Here is a 17,927-nt window from a genome sequence, read left to right as displayed (position 1 = left end):
CCATAGCTTATTATAAGTACATCGCTTAGATTTCATATGATAAAATGCATTGTGCAGATTGGATAAGATAGTGTATAGATCGATCAACTCCAAACAAATCGAGACAATTAATGCATTTGAATTTGCCTATACGATCAGGACTCATAAGACAAAAAGATTAAACGACTTAAAAGAGTTGGAAACATGATTACCATAATCTTACAGAGGGAAAGACTTGACTGATATAATGATATAACATGCTAGATACTAAATTCTTGCGTAGTTAAAGAAACTTCAATTACAAATTTGCTCACCTGACACCTCTTGACCCTGATGCTAATTTATAGATACAATTGAAGAATAAGTTCCTGAACTGTCATTTAATGTAAAAAAAGAAAAGAAGAAAATAAACTTAAAAATGAACGTATAAAATAAGCTCTTGGCCGCTGAAAATCAGAATCATGAAGTCCTTAAACAGTATAATGTCAATATTTCTATATGTTTCTATACCGAATATCTAGAATATATAGTATTGGATAAATTGATCAGCTCAAACTCACTTGTAATTTGGCGACACCATAAACATCACCATATCAAGCACTCGATGTAAGTTAACTAACCAATTTTATTTAGTTTATCATTCATTCATTCATTTCAACATTATATGAAAAATTAAATTATAAAATTATAACGAGTTAGCGTCACTTTAATTAAGTCTTATTTTATTTTCTAAATTTTTATTTTTATATATCCAAATTATTTTTATAATTCCGCATGTGAATTTAACTTGATCTATATTTTATTTTATTTCTTGTTTTTTTTACGAGGCTTTGTCAATTTCATAAGCCTCGCGGATAATTACTTTATTTATAAATAATCTATCATAGAATAAAAAAAATTCAGATCAATAATAATTTTGAAATAATTGGGTAAGTGTACGTAGCACAAACTGTCATACTGTTCCCAAAATTGAATTAAAAATTACTTTATTTTCTCTAGTATCATGTCATATTAATAACTTTCAAAATGTAAGCACTGGAATCAAAATATTTTTCCTTAGCTATAAAAGTATTGTATCTTAAAGTTTCAAAATTGTGTGTACGAATCCCCAAAATTCATGTCTAATTACTTTTTATTTATATTACTAGTGTTTTAGTTATGGAGCCCAATGCCGATGAGAGAGAGTTTTATTCAAGTTGGGCTTTATTAATTCAAATATTTTTATTGATTGGTACATTATGGACAAGCTATTATTTACATTTAAAGAAGATTAGAGTCATACATGAAACTGTTATATCCATATTTGCGGGTAAAGCAAAAGCTAACGTAGAATTTATTTTATGATTTACGTGTAAACTTACTAATTATTACTCGTTTTTTTTTAGGAATGATTGTTGGATTAATAATCAGACTTACACCAGGTTCAATGATTCAAGATATGGTTTCTTTTAATTATACATATTTTTTCAATGTTCTTTTACCTCCAATTATTTTGAATTCTGGATATGAGATGCAGAAGGTACGGAATAATTTGTGCATCTTTATTAAAAGAAAAAATTTTGATCTAAATAATCAACAATCATAACAATCATAGGAAACATTTTTCAGAAATTTCGGAACAATCTTGTTATTTGCGATTGTGGGAACTTTTATGTCGACAATGGTCATTGGGTATTTACTGATTTTATAAATAAAATCATTCTATTATATAATTATGTGGAATTGGAATTAATTTTAAAATTTTTTCTTAGGATTCTTGTTAGGATATTGGTATTGCTAGGGATAGATTCACTTTCACTATCATTGCTCGATTCAATTATGTTTGGATCAATTCTTTCAGCAACAGATTCGGTGGCGGTACTTACAATATTTCAAACATTAAAAGTTGATCCAAATTTATATTCAATTTTTTTTGGAGAGACTATAATGAATGATGCGGTTTCAATTGTATTTTATGAGTAAATATTTTTAATGCTAAACAAAATCCACTTGGATCTTATACTGATCAGTTTTTTAATAATTTAGAACATTAAAGCAATATCGTGATAAAGAATTTCATGCTTCCAACATTTCTGACGCAATTTTATCTTTTGTGATTAAATTTGGAGCTTCATTATCGATCGGAGTTCTCGTTGGACTTTTGTGTGCATTGATATCCTTTAATATAATTACGGCAAAAAAATCATTTCATTTTTTTTATTTAAGTTAAATCTTTAATTCAAGTTATTTACATGTTAAAGTATTCACAATTGGGCGAGTATCCTTCGTTAGAGTCGTGCATAATTGCGTTGATGGCATATTCTTCTTATTTACTATCGAATGGGCTTCATTCAACCGGTAATAATCAGAATAATTATTTTAATTGTCATCCGATTATCAATTATCTAAATTTTTTTTTTTTGAAAAAAATATATATATATATATATGAATAGGGATCGTATCATTATTGTTTTGTGGTATTGTTCTAAAGCATTATGCTTATGATAATATGTCACTGAAAACCAAACGAACAACGAAATATACGTTTCATGTACTAGCGAAACTCTCGGAAAATTTTATTTTTATTTATTTAGGATTAGCATTATTCACAAAAACTGATCTTGAATTTAAACCATTCTTTATATTTTTTACAGCGGTAAGGAAATTATATTATGGGCTTGAATTTGGGACAAAAAAAATCATCAACTTAATATATTAATCGGTACGTTCCAGACATTTATATGTGTAGGACGATATTTTGCTATATTCCCTTTATCATTTTTAATGAATGTTGTAGCGAGATATCGAAATGGAGTCGATTCAATTCCACGGGAACATTCTATTATACTTTTCTGGTCAGGTACGCATATAAGCTTTGTAGTTATATTATAGTTCAAATGACTTAGTTTAATATTTTAATATATTTTTTTAGTACGTGGAGCTGTCGCGTTTGCATTATCAGCGGGACTTAAAGGTAGTAATGCAAATGCAATGTTAACAACAATTCTTGTTGTTGTTGTAATTAGCGTTATAGTCTTTGGATCCACAACCAACAAAATGGTGGAAATTCTGAATATTCAGACAAATGTAGATGATGAAGTACATGATGATGATTCTGTAAATACCGTTGTAACGACTAAGCAGCAAAAACACTGGTTTATTTCATTTGATGGTCGATATTTAAAACCATTTTTTACTCGTCAAAAGGAACAACAATATGTTACTCCACATGATAATTGGCATAATGAAAACGATCATAACGATCATGTTGAAGGTTTTGGGCTTGTAATAATGAATAAATCAGTTAATAATATTGATGAAAACACTGAAGGCGAAGAAGACAATCAGAATAAAAATAGTACTGACACGTGTACAAAGGAAGACAATCAGAATAAAAATAATAGCGACACGTGTACAAATGTTGAAATTAGTGATTCAAAATCGGATTCTGACAATCATAGTTCAATAGATATAAGTTCTATTAATTCTAATAATGATTAATATTAAAAAAAAAAAATCAAATTGTAATTTAATTTAATCTCTTAGATCTTAGATTTAGAATTAAAAAAAAAGTCTTTATTTATTTCTCTTATACGAATATAAATTCACGTAAAATCAAAATTATATAATGAGTATTTTGAAGAAAGTTTAATAAATTTATTTGTTGATAAATAAATTTATATAATTATACCAATCCATATTTTGTTAGCAGTTATTTTCATAATTACCACTTAAAAGAATCAAAGAATGGAAATTTGTGTTATTTCATATACGATTTACAAAAAAGGAGGACTTTGGAAATTATTCAGATAAATTTTATTATAATCAATAGATTCTAACGTTAATGAGAAGGACTATAACGGCTGCGTTGCGTGAGGTAAAATTTTTTCTTGGATGTTTTTAGGAATAGGTGTCTCTCTAACATCACTATTTACTAGTATCGAGATAAAATCGTAAACCCACTTTTTTCATCAATTATTCGCGAGATTGAACGTAAGTATTTTTGTTAATCTCTTGATTTAAATCTTTTAAATCGTAATTCTTTGTTGACTTTAAACTAGTGGGAAAGTAGAAAATATATAAAAGAGAATGACAATATATCTCCTTAAAGAGCTGATGATTAGTATTTTATATTTACAATTGCGCAAGAGTTGGTTATATTGAGGTAGTTGGTAATGCGTTTATCACCAGTAGATCTGAATGTACAACTCAATCCTTCGGAATGGCTTATAGTTTGATTGGCAAAGTGAGATCCAGCCGTGCATCATAGATAAATGTATTTTTCTCGTATAAAAAATAATAAAGTATTTTTATTTTATTGCCAGTGCACTATGTCAAAAATTTAGTCACGTGTACTATTTAATAAACCAATCAAATCGCATTATTTTATTAATTTATTACATAAGTACAAAAATGACAGATTAATTATTATTAAAAGTGATGAAATTAGTTGATTAGTTGGCTTTTTAGCAATTCATGACGTGAACGAGTCAAGTAATGATAATTATTTTACAGCCTGGGTATAAACCTATAATTTTTTTTTTTAAAAAAAAAAATAGATTACGAATTTTCATCAACAGCGTTATAAATTTTTATCTCGAGAAGATTAAAAACAATTCCAAATGTTATATAATCATTATCAGAATCATCTCTAATGTCAAATTCTAAGAGCGCTCATTTCCATCATCATTTTCCTTTAGTATGTCTATCCCATCATCAAATCCGACGAGATGTCGGACGTTCATATTAAAGATCAAATCGTCTTCAGTTCCATCATGCAATAATATAAAAATGCATAAACTTTATTTTATACAATTTATTTTTATATAAATAATAAAGTAACAAGTATGATAAATATAAAATTTAAAAATATCGAGATAAACATATATTGAATAGAAAAAAAAAAAAAAATACGTTATAAATAATAAAATTTTAACAAAGGAGAAATTGACAAATTCGTAAATTGGTAGTAAAACAAAATTTTGTATATACAGTATATATATATATCAGGACTAAATATCGTAAAAAGACTCCACCAGCTTGTTCATAGGATTGTCATCCGAAGCATCGAGCTCTTCTATATACTGATTACCTATCTCTAAGAGATAAGGGATACTCTGGATATCATTAAATCCTATAGGTTCTTCAAAAAAAACTTGCCATCGTTGATAGCAATTTCCCAACGTATTGTACAATTGAGAATCGGTGTTACATTCTTGCGCATTATGGTTATCTTTTGGCCAAAAAAGTTGATCCCAGTATTTGTCTGGATTTAAAGGGTCTGGTATATATTCACCTGTGCCCAAAGAGAGCACCGAAACCCTTTTACTTGATACTTCATATCGAATAGCTTCATTGTAAGCTGCCATTGCCGGATTATTGAGATGCATTCCTCCATCTATATAGCCATTATAAGGCGAAAAAAAAGTAGGTGTAGCTGTTGTGGCCATTAAAGCTTCAATAAAGGTGTGATCTTTTGAGGAATCGTTATGAGCATCATAACGTGTAAATAAATATGTGGAGTTATCAATTACATTTGCTGCTGGGATAACTAATTCAGTAAGTGCTTGGCTTAATCGTGTCTCGCAAAATTGATCCCGAAAATAATGATTAAACTCTGATGACGGAGAAAATAGCCTCTTGTAGTAATTCAGCCATTTTTTAGCGAATATGTCCTTTGCTTGACCTTCCCGGTAAAAATTTAATAATTCTAAAGCTGAAAATTTTGGCTTGAAATCTGAATAATTATACACTTTTTCTTCTGAATATGACCAATCTGGTGCCGACAGTCCAGCAGCGATAAACCCGCCTGTTGATGTTCCAGCTATCATATTAAATAGATGAGAAATGGGTCTATGAGTACGATTCTCAATCTCACTGAGCCATAAAGCAGGTAATACTCCACGTATTCCTCCTCCATCAATTGAGAGTACGTTATAAATTGGGTTATTATTACGCGAATTTACTAAATAACTTCTTTCATATTTAATATTCTTTTTATAATAATTATAGCGTTTAGTTCGACTTGTAATCGTATTTTTTTTTAGTTTTTTGAGAATTTCACATTGCCTACTAGCTGATTTGTTTCTAGAATCTATACTCAATGCATGAACAATTTTCTCGTTTGCTTTATCATAATCATTTTTCCTACAATAAGCAATACTACAATAGTACAAATACTCCGATGAAGAGGTTAAACCTTGATTGGTATCAAGAAGCTTAACAACCTGCGTATACTTAGACAATTTTAGGAGACATTTTGCAAAACCAAGCGTGGCATCAAGATTATCGACATCCATTTCACGTATATGTTCATAACTTTTTTGAGCATGATACCAATATTTTAAGCTGTTTAATCGGTTAATTTTGTCTTCTTTTTCGGCTAATTGTCCGTAAAAAACCGCTATCTTGTTATATATTTCTATTTTTTCTTGATTAGAAGTTGTCTGCTGTAGTTTTTCATCAAGATAACGAAGATATTTGTTGTCAATATAATTCATGGTATCTGCTGAGAAAGTAATTTGAAGTAGTTCAGGTGATTCCTTAGGTTGTTCATCACCATTAACAACCCATAATAAATCCTCCAAAGCTTCTAAGCGTGATTTAGCCATACCAACAAATTGATGCTCACAATTAATTGAATCTCGAATTTTTTTAATAGTTTCTTTAGCTCGGTCAACTTCTATCTGACCGCCGTGTATTATATCAAAAATTGAGAGATTAATTCTTGCAATATTACACATTTCTCCTAATCTCGACTGGAATGGCATTTCTTGAGCGTCATCTCTGTGTACTTTAGCTATATCACTGTACTCTTGAAATGAAAAAAAATCCTTAACCTTATCGCTAAAACTTTTAAAGAATTTACGGCTACGTAAATTATTAACACGGTCATCTAATTTTTTAGCCTGTTCTTTAAGTCTTTCACTTAGAACCCCAAGAAAAACATTTTTTGCTAGATCCTTTAATTCATCTGTTGTTTTTTCTATTTTTCCTGTTTTTCCTTTAATTTCTATTTTCCCACTATTTAAGACTTCACCAAGTAAATTTAAAAGGTATGCAATACCATCCGATCTAAAGCCATGAATTAAAAGTGAATCTATTATATCTTTTGGTATAATAGAATCCTCACGTTCTTCCAATTTAAAAAGTCGAGAACCATTTTCATCATATTTTTTAGAAAGTTGTTCGAAGAATGCTTGATAATTTCCTTTATCATAAGCTTTCAGCGCATCTTTCATAATTTCGTTGAGATTTTCACGAATCTCTGGTTCTTCCAAAAGAGATGAGCCTTTTCTCCATAGTTTAGTGCCGCAATATATTCCTAAACCTATAGCAAATAGTCCTGCAATTGGACCTGCAATCATAAACGCTGTCGCTGATTCAGCAATACCAACGGTGCTTGCTAAGCCTCCAGCTGCGAACGTTGCCCATCCCGCCATTTTATATTTAGAGGCACGTTTTTTTGCATGTAAAATTTCTTCTTGAGCAGCTTGATAACGAACTAAACTGCGATCTGGCTTAAGTAGTAATTCTGTACTTAATTTTTCCATATCTTCATTAATTGAACGACAAAAAGCCTTTCTTTCAAAAAAGGAAATCTCCTGATCAACTATTTTTACTAAAGCCAATGAATTGCTTTTTAGCTTAATCTCGGTATTTGGTTTAGGATTTGCTTCAGTAATATTCCCATTTTTAACTTTGTCAAATATATTTGTTGCGTCAATTAAATCCTGTCTCGTAACCTTTTGAGGATTCTTAAGTTGCAACTGAATTGCTGATAAAGCATATAATTGGGCTTCAAGATATTTATTAGAGACATATAAACATAATGCCATACTTCCTCGTAGTTTTACTTGTTTTTTTAGCTGTTTTTCTCTATCAACAATTTTGCAAGCTGCTCGATATTCCTGATAGGCTAATATTCCATTTGATACACTAAAATTCTCTAATTCTTCAGAGGAAAATTCTTTAATTTCATCTTTTTTTAACACTTTTAGTTTATCCCATTGTCCTTTAGCTGCATTACGAAAATCAATTGTTAATTTCCAAAGCTCATTTGCCTTTTTTTCATGAAAACTCAATCCTTCATTATTTGAGGTAACTCTTAATTCAGACAACAAGATATCTCTAAATTCTTGAATGACTTTAAATATATCAGCGCCTAGGTTTTTATGTTTGTCTCGAAGGCTATTTGGAGTATTGGGCTTATTAGTTTTATCAGGATGGAAGTAAGAAGCGAGTTTTCTGGAGCGTTTGTTAATTTCTTCCTCCGTAAACAGTGTATCACTATATAAGACTTCTTTTTTATTTGAAGAGTTCAAAACATGCTGTATAAAAGCTATTCTTCTTGAATAAGTTATTTCTGAAGCCAAATCTTTTAAACGTTTTAAAGAATCTATAAATTCTTGCTTATTTTTATTTCTTTCAACTATAGTTTTGATTTGATGCTCCAATTGTTCGACTTCATTGGTTTCTGCATTCTGAGGTACTTCCAAATTAATTATCCCCTCATAAATTAAAGCATCTATTGTCTTATTTAAATGAGTTGCATAATTAACAATTTCCTCATACTCTCTAAAAGTTACTGGTAACTTAATGAGTTGTTTAAAGATTTGTCTGATAGATTCAAGAATATTATCTCCTAAAATGGGTTGAATATTTTTTAATTGCTTCTCTACATCTTCTAGTAGAGATTTTTCCTCAGAAACTTGATTTAGATTTAACTTGGCATTCATAAATAGTATCGATTCTTTTTTGTGAGGATCCATACTCTCAAAATTTTTGTATCCCTTTGCTAAATTTTGCTGCTTAGTAGCATTGTCTACTTCGCCAACGGTTTTTAAATAGCTAGCATATGTTGTATGATACTTGAACTTAAAAAATTTGTATAACTCCTCATTATCTTCTTCTAATTCATCAATTAACTTTTTTCCTTCTCTAAATTTTTTCTTCACCTCTGACTTATCTTGAATGTTCTCTTGGAGTTGAAGTTCAATTAGATTTTCTATTTCTGAAAAAAAATTTTCAATTTGGGAGTCCATTTTTCTAAATAATATTAGTGACTGTTTCGCCACTAAACTACCTACTCTTACAAATGCTCTATTTATTAAAAAGGAATCCTTTAATGTCAGTAACTAAATTGGAAATAATGAGAATTAATTGGTCTGTGGAAATTTCACATTATTTTCATTAATTGATAAAATATTAAAAATTCTATCAAGCAAAATATTCATAAATTAGCGAATTTAAAGCTAGATCAATAAAATGGTTCGATACTGTAAATTCTCACTCCTTTTTTTTAACTAGAGGACTAAACTATTATAGTATAAAATGGCGTGGCATGACATAATTTTACAATCATTATGACATCCCATGTAATCATAATGTTGACATATACATATGTATGTTAACATGAATATTGACATTATAATAATAATGTAATAAACCATTATAAAATGATAATTGTCAATAGAGTTTTTTTTCGCACCTACGATATGTCGCATCTCCCCCATTTGGTAATTTTTATATATTAACTAGCCAGTATTTTTTTTTGTTCCAGTACTACCCGCCATAGAATACGGAACTGGAGGGATTTGAGCGTATTAATTAATAGCATCATGGGATCAACGATTGGGGATCGGAGCATATATTTTAATTTAAATTTTTTTTAGAAATCTCGAGGATGATTTTTTTTACATGAGATTTTTGTAAATAGTGTAAATCATCGTTAGAATAATGAATGAAAAAAAATTGTTTCACTTGATGTATTGTTTTAAAATTTATTTATTATTTAAAAAAAAAATACAAAACACTCACATTATTTTAGGTGACTAACAAATGATTTCACATTTTAATAATTAAGAAAATAAATACAATTAAAAAAAATAAAACAATGTAACAATTTAAAATCAAATATGTGCGTATACATCAAAACCAGAGGCTCCATAATGTATGTTTATTTAATTTAACTTTACATGTGGAAATGAAAAAGTAAAATCAAAATAATATTTTTTGACAGTATATCATTTTGAAATAAGGGTAAATAAATAAAAAAAATTATCTCACCCATATTTATAAACATTACGTCATTTGAATGAATGGATATTGTAATAACTGCAGTTTAAGGAAGTGATTAAGTCTCAATATTTCCTAAGAAAGTAACGAAAAATTATATTTTCTTTATTAGTATTAGGATTTATTTATTTTTTTTATTATTATTAGGATTTTCACCAAATTATTCCATAAGTAAATCGCAAAATTTTTTTTTTTGAATAATGATTTTAAAACTATTTTGTGATAAAATAATAACTGCAGCTCATTAAGCCTCAATATTTCCTAAGAAAGTAACGAACAATTATATAGTTGTGGTCGCTAAAATTAGTTACTGTGGAAGCTTATTGATTATTAAATATGTTAAATCAATTACTTTCTTTTTTTTGATATGTAATTTTTTGACACGTAGACACACAATAAATTCATTCTCGTAAAAAAAAAATTTTTTTTTTCTTCACAATTAATTATTTAATTTAATTAGGATTTTCACCAAATTATTCCTTAAACATATATTTTGATAATAATAACTACAAATAAACAATTTTACTGTGGCTGTGATTTTTTAAATTAGTCGCTGGGGATTATTAATTACCTTTTTTAAGATTTAAATTTTTTCTTTTTTACGTCATAAATTCATTCGTTAAAAAAATTAATTTTTTAATTAACTATAAATAAGACCCAAGTTCGCAAGGTGGGAGAGTGGGTGCTACTCTACTCAATAATGGTTAATGGTTAATGGTTAATGATTAATGATAAATAACTATTACTTAAAATAATAACTTTGCGTTACAAGGTACAAATAAATAAAATAGGGAAAATGGAGGACTTGTTTTCTATCCTACGATAATTATGTCGATCATTTTGATCACATGACTTCGTTAAGATTTCCCATTTTTAAAAAAATCCTGGCGTGAGCTTCTTTACAGAAACCTGGTGTTTTGCGACCTAGCAGTCAAGTGTTCGTCACCAAATATTTTCGGATTCATATCTATCTTGTAACGACATTTTTTGCTAAGTTTTTGATAACATTTCGATAAAGTTTTGATGAAAACCACTCTCGAAATAGTGGCGAGCTCGAATAATAATCTTTAAAAGATAGTATATAACATCGAACATCAGTCGGAATATATTAATCAAGACATTTGTGCGACGTATCTGCGAGTACACAACTTAAAATTTTAAAAATATTTTTTTTTTGTTTTGTTTTTTTGTATTTACATAGTAGTATTTTATTTTTTTATTTTTTGAAGCGCTGAAAATTCGTGGTTATAAAAAAGAATTTAATTTAAGCTATTATCAGTATATTGTAAGCAATAAAAATTAATAAAGTTTTATTATCATAAATTATAAGCAATAAAATTAATAAAATTCTATTATCTACAGTAAATTATAACATTAAAATATTAATAATAATGAGATTTAATTATAAATTATTATTCGCCCGTGCCAAGCATGTTAAAATCGCAAATTGCTAGTGAAATTTTTGCCATTTTGCGATGGTACAGCAATAGTTTTTGTTAATTTATCTAACGTTTTTGTACCTTCATATATTATGTTTTTGAATCCAGCAAAATATTAAAGCTTCCATAATGCTGAAATACGGGGCAAATTCTCCACTAATATGGCATATGTTCATTTTTTAAGGATTCATCAATGATTTTTTCACTTATGTCAGGTTCTTCATCGGGCTCTTCATTTGATTCTTCACTAAAATATTCATCATCAGACTCTCCACTAAGTACTTTGTCAGAATTTTCGTCAGAATCTTCATCAGAATCTTCGTCAGAGAATTTTCATCAGGATTTTCATCAGAATCTTTGTCAGATTTTTTGGCAAATTCTTCAACAGATTTTTCTTTGTTAGAATATTTGCTGGAATTCTTACCAGATGGATTTTCGTTAATAATTTCTTCATTTTCAGTATTCTTGTTTCTTTCATTGTCAAGTTCCTTGTCAATAATAATGCTATCCTCATGTGTTTCGTTTATTTTAGTAACCCTTTCATTCGAAATATGATGGGATTGCATGTTAAAAGTATTATAGCGATTTCTTACATAATTTTGACGATGGTTAAGAGGGTGTAGCGATTTTGAAACATTTTGTAATTTTAGTGAAAGTTGAGAAATTCTAATTTGTGTTTACTATTTTTTTCTGAGAACAATTTTTGTACGTGTATTACTGTGTTAGTTAGATGTGATGAAGAAATAAAAATTTATTTACATTTTATATTTTTCTATATTACAATAAATATACTAAACAGATAGTATTAGGAAACAAACTTAACAATATTTTTTTTTAAATTTTCGCTTTTAATTTATATATTCCTTTGAAAATGACTTAAATTTAATACACGTTTAATTTTAATATAAAAAAAAATAGCTTAATTTAATAGCTTAAATAAGTTAAATTTAAGTGAATACACGTCTAATTTATTAAATTCAGTATACGTTTAATTTAATTTAAGCTTAATTTTTTAAATTATTTAATAGTTAATTTACTGTAAGACGCGTCTAATTTAAATACTTAAATGGCAATTTAATAGTTTAATTAATACACGTCTAATTTATTAAATTCAATACGCGTTTAATTTAAAATAGCTTAAAATACGCGTTAATACTTAAATGGCTAATTTAATAGCTTTAATAGCTTAATTAATACACATTTAATTTAATAATACATGTTTAATTTTTTTTAAATTTAATTATATAAATTTCTTTCCTTATAAATAAACTTGTATTTTATAAACTGTTTCTTTATTAAAAATCCATATAAAAACATACGCACACTTCACTACTTTAATTATCTAAAAACATCATTATGCCACAAAAGAGAAATAGTAATACTACTACTACCATACCAAAACGTGGAAAGAAGAAAGAAGTCTTCCCTGAAACAGTGACAGATAATACTGAGTTGGCAATTAATGAAATATTGAAAGATGGCAATAACCAACAATCCAAAAGTACAAGTACTAAACGTGGTTGCAACAAAAAAGAAACTGTCGCTTCATGTAAGAGAATAAAGAATCATCACCTTCATATGATAAGGCCACACAAATTCAATTTTTCGGTTCACTTCACCCGGCCGGGTCACTTTTTCAAATTTCAATAAAAAAAAGTTTTTATATAAAAAGTTTATCACATGATCAATACGCGATTTTATTGGCGGGTAAGTTTATCACGTGGCTGAGAACTTTTTTAATTACCCTCTCTTTAAAAGTCAACCAATCAGATGTCACGATTTTATATATAAACATTTTTTATTAATAAACAATAAACCCCGGGTCCCTGGGTCAATTTAAATTTCAATTTACGTGAACCGAAAAATTGAATTTGTGTATAACACGTTTTTTCTTGTGTTTTTTGAATTAGTTTATTAAATTCGACGATGTCATAAATATCATCCCGCCAATTCATGACATGAAATGATTTAAGTAATGATCTTTATTTACATTCTGGGTATAAACCTACAATTATTTTTTGTATTTTTGAAAAAAAAAGATAGAATATGCCTATTATCAGAAATATTATTTACTGATACCCATGGAATAACAAAGTATTTATTCACACAGTATCGCAATTACTGTATTTGTCAATAAACCGGATTTCATCATCGATTTAAAAATATTTTAGCTTAATATTATGGGACATCACCTTTTTTTTTAAAAAAAAAAAAGTGAAAATACTGATTTAATCGATCTTAAGTGCTTAAGCGCAAAAGCATAAAAGAGTTATTTACTTCCATCATGCAATTGTAAAAATAAAAAATATTATTATTCCTCTTTTAAAAAAATAACGTCTCGGTGAGCATTAGTAATCAGCAGTTATCACAAATAATTTATAATAATTCGTTTTATAAAATTAAATACTTGCATTTATTTGTTTGATCGAAAAGTGAAAATAAAATATATACAATTTATATTAATATAATTTTAAATTACAAAGATTTTTTACACATTAAAATTTTGAATAAACTAAGAGAGGTATTTATTTATAGAACCATTCGTTAAAATCATCACGATAGCATCAGGCTACCATCGAAAGATTATTTAATTATGACAATACAAAATCCTGACGAACCTATCACGATAGACGATGTTACTACAACAGCCGCGATTAGTACTCCTAGTAACAAGAGTGAAGGAATATTAGGACTATATATCAATTACTCATGGCAAGCACCAACTATAAAGAAAATTCGCTCCGTCGGTAGTTGTTTTTATCTCATTTCTATATCCTTAAAAAAAGAAACTTATGCATAACCATCAATAAAGTAATCAACTGTATCAACACGTATCATAACCTTAACTCGCTGAGAATATACGACAACAATATAAACAAAGAATTACTTGATTTGGAAGTTGATTCAATATCTCGTTAAGTCAAAATTTCAATAGTCCGATTCAACAAAGTAAAAGCTCATTCCAACGACGCTGATAATGACGCAGCGGTACTGATGATGTCCTTATAAACATGATAAAGAAGTTCTATTTAATCTGCTCACGAGTCACGATTCATCTTTCATTTTGATCTCGCTCAGCGTATTAATAACAATCCTCTATTTTTGATTCCTAAGACTGACAACAAGTTCATGTTATCTAATAATCATCCCTTGTATCAAGAGAACTTAGTGGTCTATTTTTTAATTATATCAGTAAAAAATCAACTAGTCGTTCCAAACTTTTATTGTCCTTTGTCAACATTCGATGATCTTAACACAATAATTTGGAAATCGAGAAACACGTTATTCAAAAAATGGGAACACGATACCAAGAAGATAAAGAATTTGTATTGTCGCTTGAAAGCTCAACTATCTCTTTCTCAATTAAAATGTAAAAATAAATCACGTCAATTTAATCCGTTTTGTGTCCAGTTATATTGAGCAATTATCTAAATGCAGGACCGTGGTATAATCATACTAGAGATACAATAAATTTTTCAGATCCTTATTTTTTACGTATATCATATATCAATAATATATTAATTAATAAACTTTTATTTTCTCATAGATAGTCTTTGTTTCTATACAGTAGTTGCTTATGTTCTACTTTTTTTATAAATTCTCGTAGACTGTATCGTACTGTAGTTAGTTCTTTCCGAGGAATATAAATAATGTAGATTTTTAGTATAAAAAAAAAGTGTGTTTTATGATTTTGCATTATATCACATATTGTAGATAACGATATTGTAGCGAACGATCAATCACGTGACCAAAATTCGGCTTACAGCAAATTTCAAAATATACGGGACACTTGAGAAATTTGATTGTCGGGTTGTCAGGTAGCCGGGTTGCTCGGCAGTAGGTTATTATATAATCTGATATACTACTATTCATTATACTCGTCACGTGTTATTTATACTTTTCTAATAAACAACCTACTGCCGAGTAACCCGGCTACCCGACAACCCGACAATCAAATTTCTCAAGTGTCCCGTATATTTTGAAATTTGCTGTAATAAATTCAGCATGGGAAATCTAAATTTTTTTTTTAGACGGCTAGATCTTTTGGGTGCATAGAATTTTGGTAAGGAAATCTGAAATTTTTTTTTTTTGATTTTAATTTTTAACGAAATGTTTTACTAACGTTTCAACTTTAAACTTCTTTTTTAGGTGACTGGCTCTTTGGACGCGCAGAATTTTGGTAAGAAAATTTGAATTTTTTTTTTAATTTAATTTTAAACGAAATGTTTTACTAAAGTTTCAATTTAATCTTTTTTTATACGACCAGGTCCTTTTGGCGCATAGAATTTAGGTAGAGGATTCCGGAAATATATTTCCTTAGCGATTAGACACGTAGAATTCGGTAAGAGAGATCATAGATAGTCTTTTTTTTTGAATTATTACTTATAACAACGAAACTTTATTAACGATTTCGCTTTTATTATTTTTTAGGCGATTTTTTGACACGCGAATTTTGGTAAAGAAAGGTTTTTTTTCCTCTTTATTAATTTAATGAAACGTTTTACTAAGTTTCGAATCTTCTCTTTTTTTAGGGTAAGTTCCGATTTTGAGGCAACGGGATATTAGGTAAGTTTTTGAAAATGTTTTGAAAACTAAACTTTATTATTTTAATGAACACTACTAACATTTTATTTTTTTATTTTGTAGGTAGCCGTTTAACAAAACGTTTTGATGATTTTCTTTTGTAGACGAACATCTGGACGCCTGGAAGGTTTGGTAGGAAGTTTTTAATTTATTATTATCTTTAACAAAACGTTACTAGTGGTTCGTTACTAAGACCTTGGACATGTAAATTTTGGTAACGGATCCAGAAAAAATTTTTATTTAAATTCATTTTTTCTATCGAAACGTTTTACTAATGTTTCGATTTACTCTTTTTTTTTTAAACGATTAGGACGTAGATTTTTGGTTTCTGGATACGTGGAAATTGGGTAAGGGTTTATTTTTTTTATTTTATTTTATTCCAACAAATTAATACTAAATGTTCATTATTTTTTCTTTTTTTTGGTGGTAAAGAATTTGTTATGCGAAAATATTATCTGTTATAGATAATGAGAATATTTATAAACTCAGATTTATACCTCGTACTTCAAGAACCTCTCGTAAATGATGAAGAGTTTGTAAGCAAAGAAGATTTAGCAACGGCGCGTCTCAATTTTAAACGGCCTAGATGCGTCAGGTCTGACTCAGAACTCGGCAAGTTTTTTTTATACAGGAATCAGGAAATTTTTATTTAACGAAACTTTTACTAATAAAATTTCGTTTTCTTCCTTTTTTTTAGACGGCTATTTTTGGATAATTGGACGCGTAGGACTTCAGGCCTTGAAGTGTGTAAACGATCTCTTTGGTAATTTTATAAACTCTTAATTATTTTGAGAGAAGTCAACGTTGTCTTAAATTAAAGTTTTCATTAAAAATTCTCAGATACGGTAGCGAATTCAGTAAGGGGAGCTAGCTCCATTTATATAGGCAAGTTTCGAAATTTTTTCGATCTCTTTTTTAAAAAAAATGTCAAATTTTTTTTTATATTATTTGTAGGTTCTGACTCTGATTATTGGATCTTGTATGAGTTTTTGAATAATCTTGAAAAACATTAAAAAATTTTTTTTTTAACTTCTTTTTTCAGGTAAATTTTGAAAAAAAATTTCGAAACTTTAAAAAAAAACAGTTTTAGCATTATTCTTCTTTGTAGAAAAATAGTATTTTTTGATATATGATAAAGATGTGTTTGGTGATATTAAGATAAATTCATGCGAATTTTTCTTAGCGCTACAAGAAAATTCACATATGAGTAATTGCTGCCATAAGGTAATAAGTTATGGAAAAATTTTTTCGAACCTTTAAAAAAATTTCTAATGTTTTTCTTTTATCTTTTTTTTTTTATAAAAATTTCGGCTTCTAATAGGATAGGATAACATCGGAAAAGACAAAGAGAGTTTCGTTATGAAACTTCAATCCTTTTGATTTTTTTTAATAGAAACCTTTTGTTTACACGTTCTTCTATTTTCTTTTTTGTAGGATTCGTGAAAAACTGTATTTCGTATGTATCAATGAAATTATTTTTTTTAATTTTATTTTTTAAAAGTCTTACTATCCATTTGTCTCTTTTTTTAGACTTAGTAGGTCTTTGGAGTTTGGACGCGTAGAACTTGGATTTCTTTAGACGTTTTCTTTAACAATGAATATAATTGGTATATATATATTTTTTTATGTAATATAAATTCACATTCATCTCAACTTGATAAAAATTAATTTATATATTGGTTTTCAAATCTTGGTAAGTATTTTTTTCTTTAATTTGTTTGTACTAACGAATAGTTATTCACACTTCGTTATTTTTTTCTTAGACAGCGCATCTATATTCTTTACGCAGATTTTGGAAATTCTTTTTTTTGTTTTTCTCTAATAGTATTGGTAATTAAATCAAAAAGATGAAGAATGGTGAAAGAGAAA

General features: G+C 28.1%; 4 protein-coding genes across 4 annotated transcripts; 2 read left to right on the top strand and 2 right to left on the bottom strand.

Annotated features, from left to right (window-relative positions):
• Window positions 1–1,137: 1,137 nt before the first annotated feature.
• On the top strand, window positions 1,138–3,464 carry OCT59_017826 (uncharacterized protein; the record flags this gene model as incomplete). Its single annotated transcript, XM_025321325.2, has 9 exons — window positions 1,138–1,288; window positions 1,365–1,498; window positions 1,574–1,650; window positions 1,731–1,937; window positions 2,005–2,123; window positions 2,203–2,316; window positions 2,412–2,614; window positions 2,692–2,818; window positions 2,891–3,464. 9 exons carry the CDS (start codon window positions 1,138–1,140, stop codon window positions 3,457–3,459), a joined length of 1,701 nt encoding a protein of 566 aa, XP_025169191.1. The 3' UTR covers window positions 3,460–3,464.
• Window positions 3,465–4,728: 1,264 nt separating this feature from the next.
• Window positions 4,729–9,176, bottom strand: OCT59_017825 (uncharacterized protein). Its single transcript, XM_066137746.1, has one exon. It carries the CDS (start codon window positions 9,000–9,002, stop codon window positions 4,971–4,973), a length of 4,032 nt encoding a protein of 1,343 aa, XP_066004293.1. The 5' UTR covers window positions 9,003–9,176; the 3' UTR covers window positions 4,729–4,970.
• A 2,454-nt stretch (window positions 9,177–11,630) lies between these two features.
• On the bottom strand, window positions 11,631–12,040 carry OCT59_017824 (uncharacterized protein; the record flags this gene model as incomplete). Its single annotated transcript, XM_066137745.1, has 2 exons — window positions 11,631–11,791; window positions 11,899–12,040. The coding sequence occupies 2 exons, from the start codon at window positions 12,038–12,040 to the stop codon at window positions 11,631–11,633; spliced, it is 303 nt and encodes a 100-aa protein (XP_066004292.1).
• Window positions 12,041–14,067: 2,027 nt separating this feature from the next.
• OCT59_017823 (uncharacterized protein) lies at window positions 14,068–14,274 on the top strand (the record flags this gene model as incomplete). The annotated part of the gene is made up of 1 exon (XM_066137744.1): window positions 14,068–14,274. The coding sequence occupies one exon, from the start codon at window positions 14,068–14,070 to the stop codon at window positions 14,272–14,274; it is 207 nt and encodes a 68-aa protein (XP_066004291.1).
• Between the last annotated feature and the right edge of the window lie 3,653 nt (window positions 14,275–17,927).

This window comes from Rhizophagus irregularis, chromosome 26 (assembly GCF_026210795.1).
Source record: "Rhizophagus irregularis chromosome 26, complete sequence".
Taxonomy (NCBI): Eukaryota; Fungi; Glomeromycota; class Glomeromycetes; order Glomerales; family Glomeraceae; genus Rhizophagus; species Rhizophagus irregularis.
This window is presented reverse-complemented; position numbering and strand designations above follow the sequence as displayed.

What these genes read in the sequence shown, in the direction of transcription:
- OCT59_017825 (XM_066137746.1), bottom strand. Translation starts at nt 9,002, where the DNA reads ATGGACTCCCAAATTGAAAATTTTTTTTCAGAAATAGAAAATCTAATT.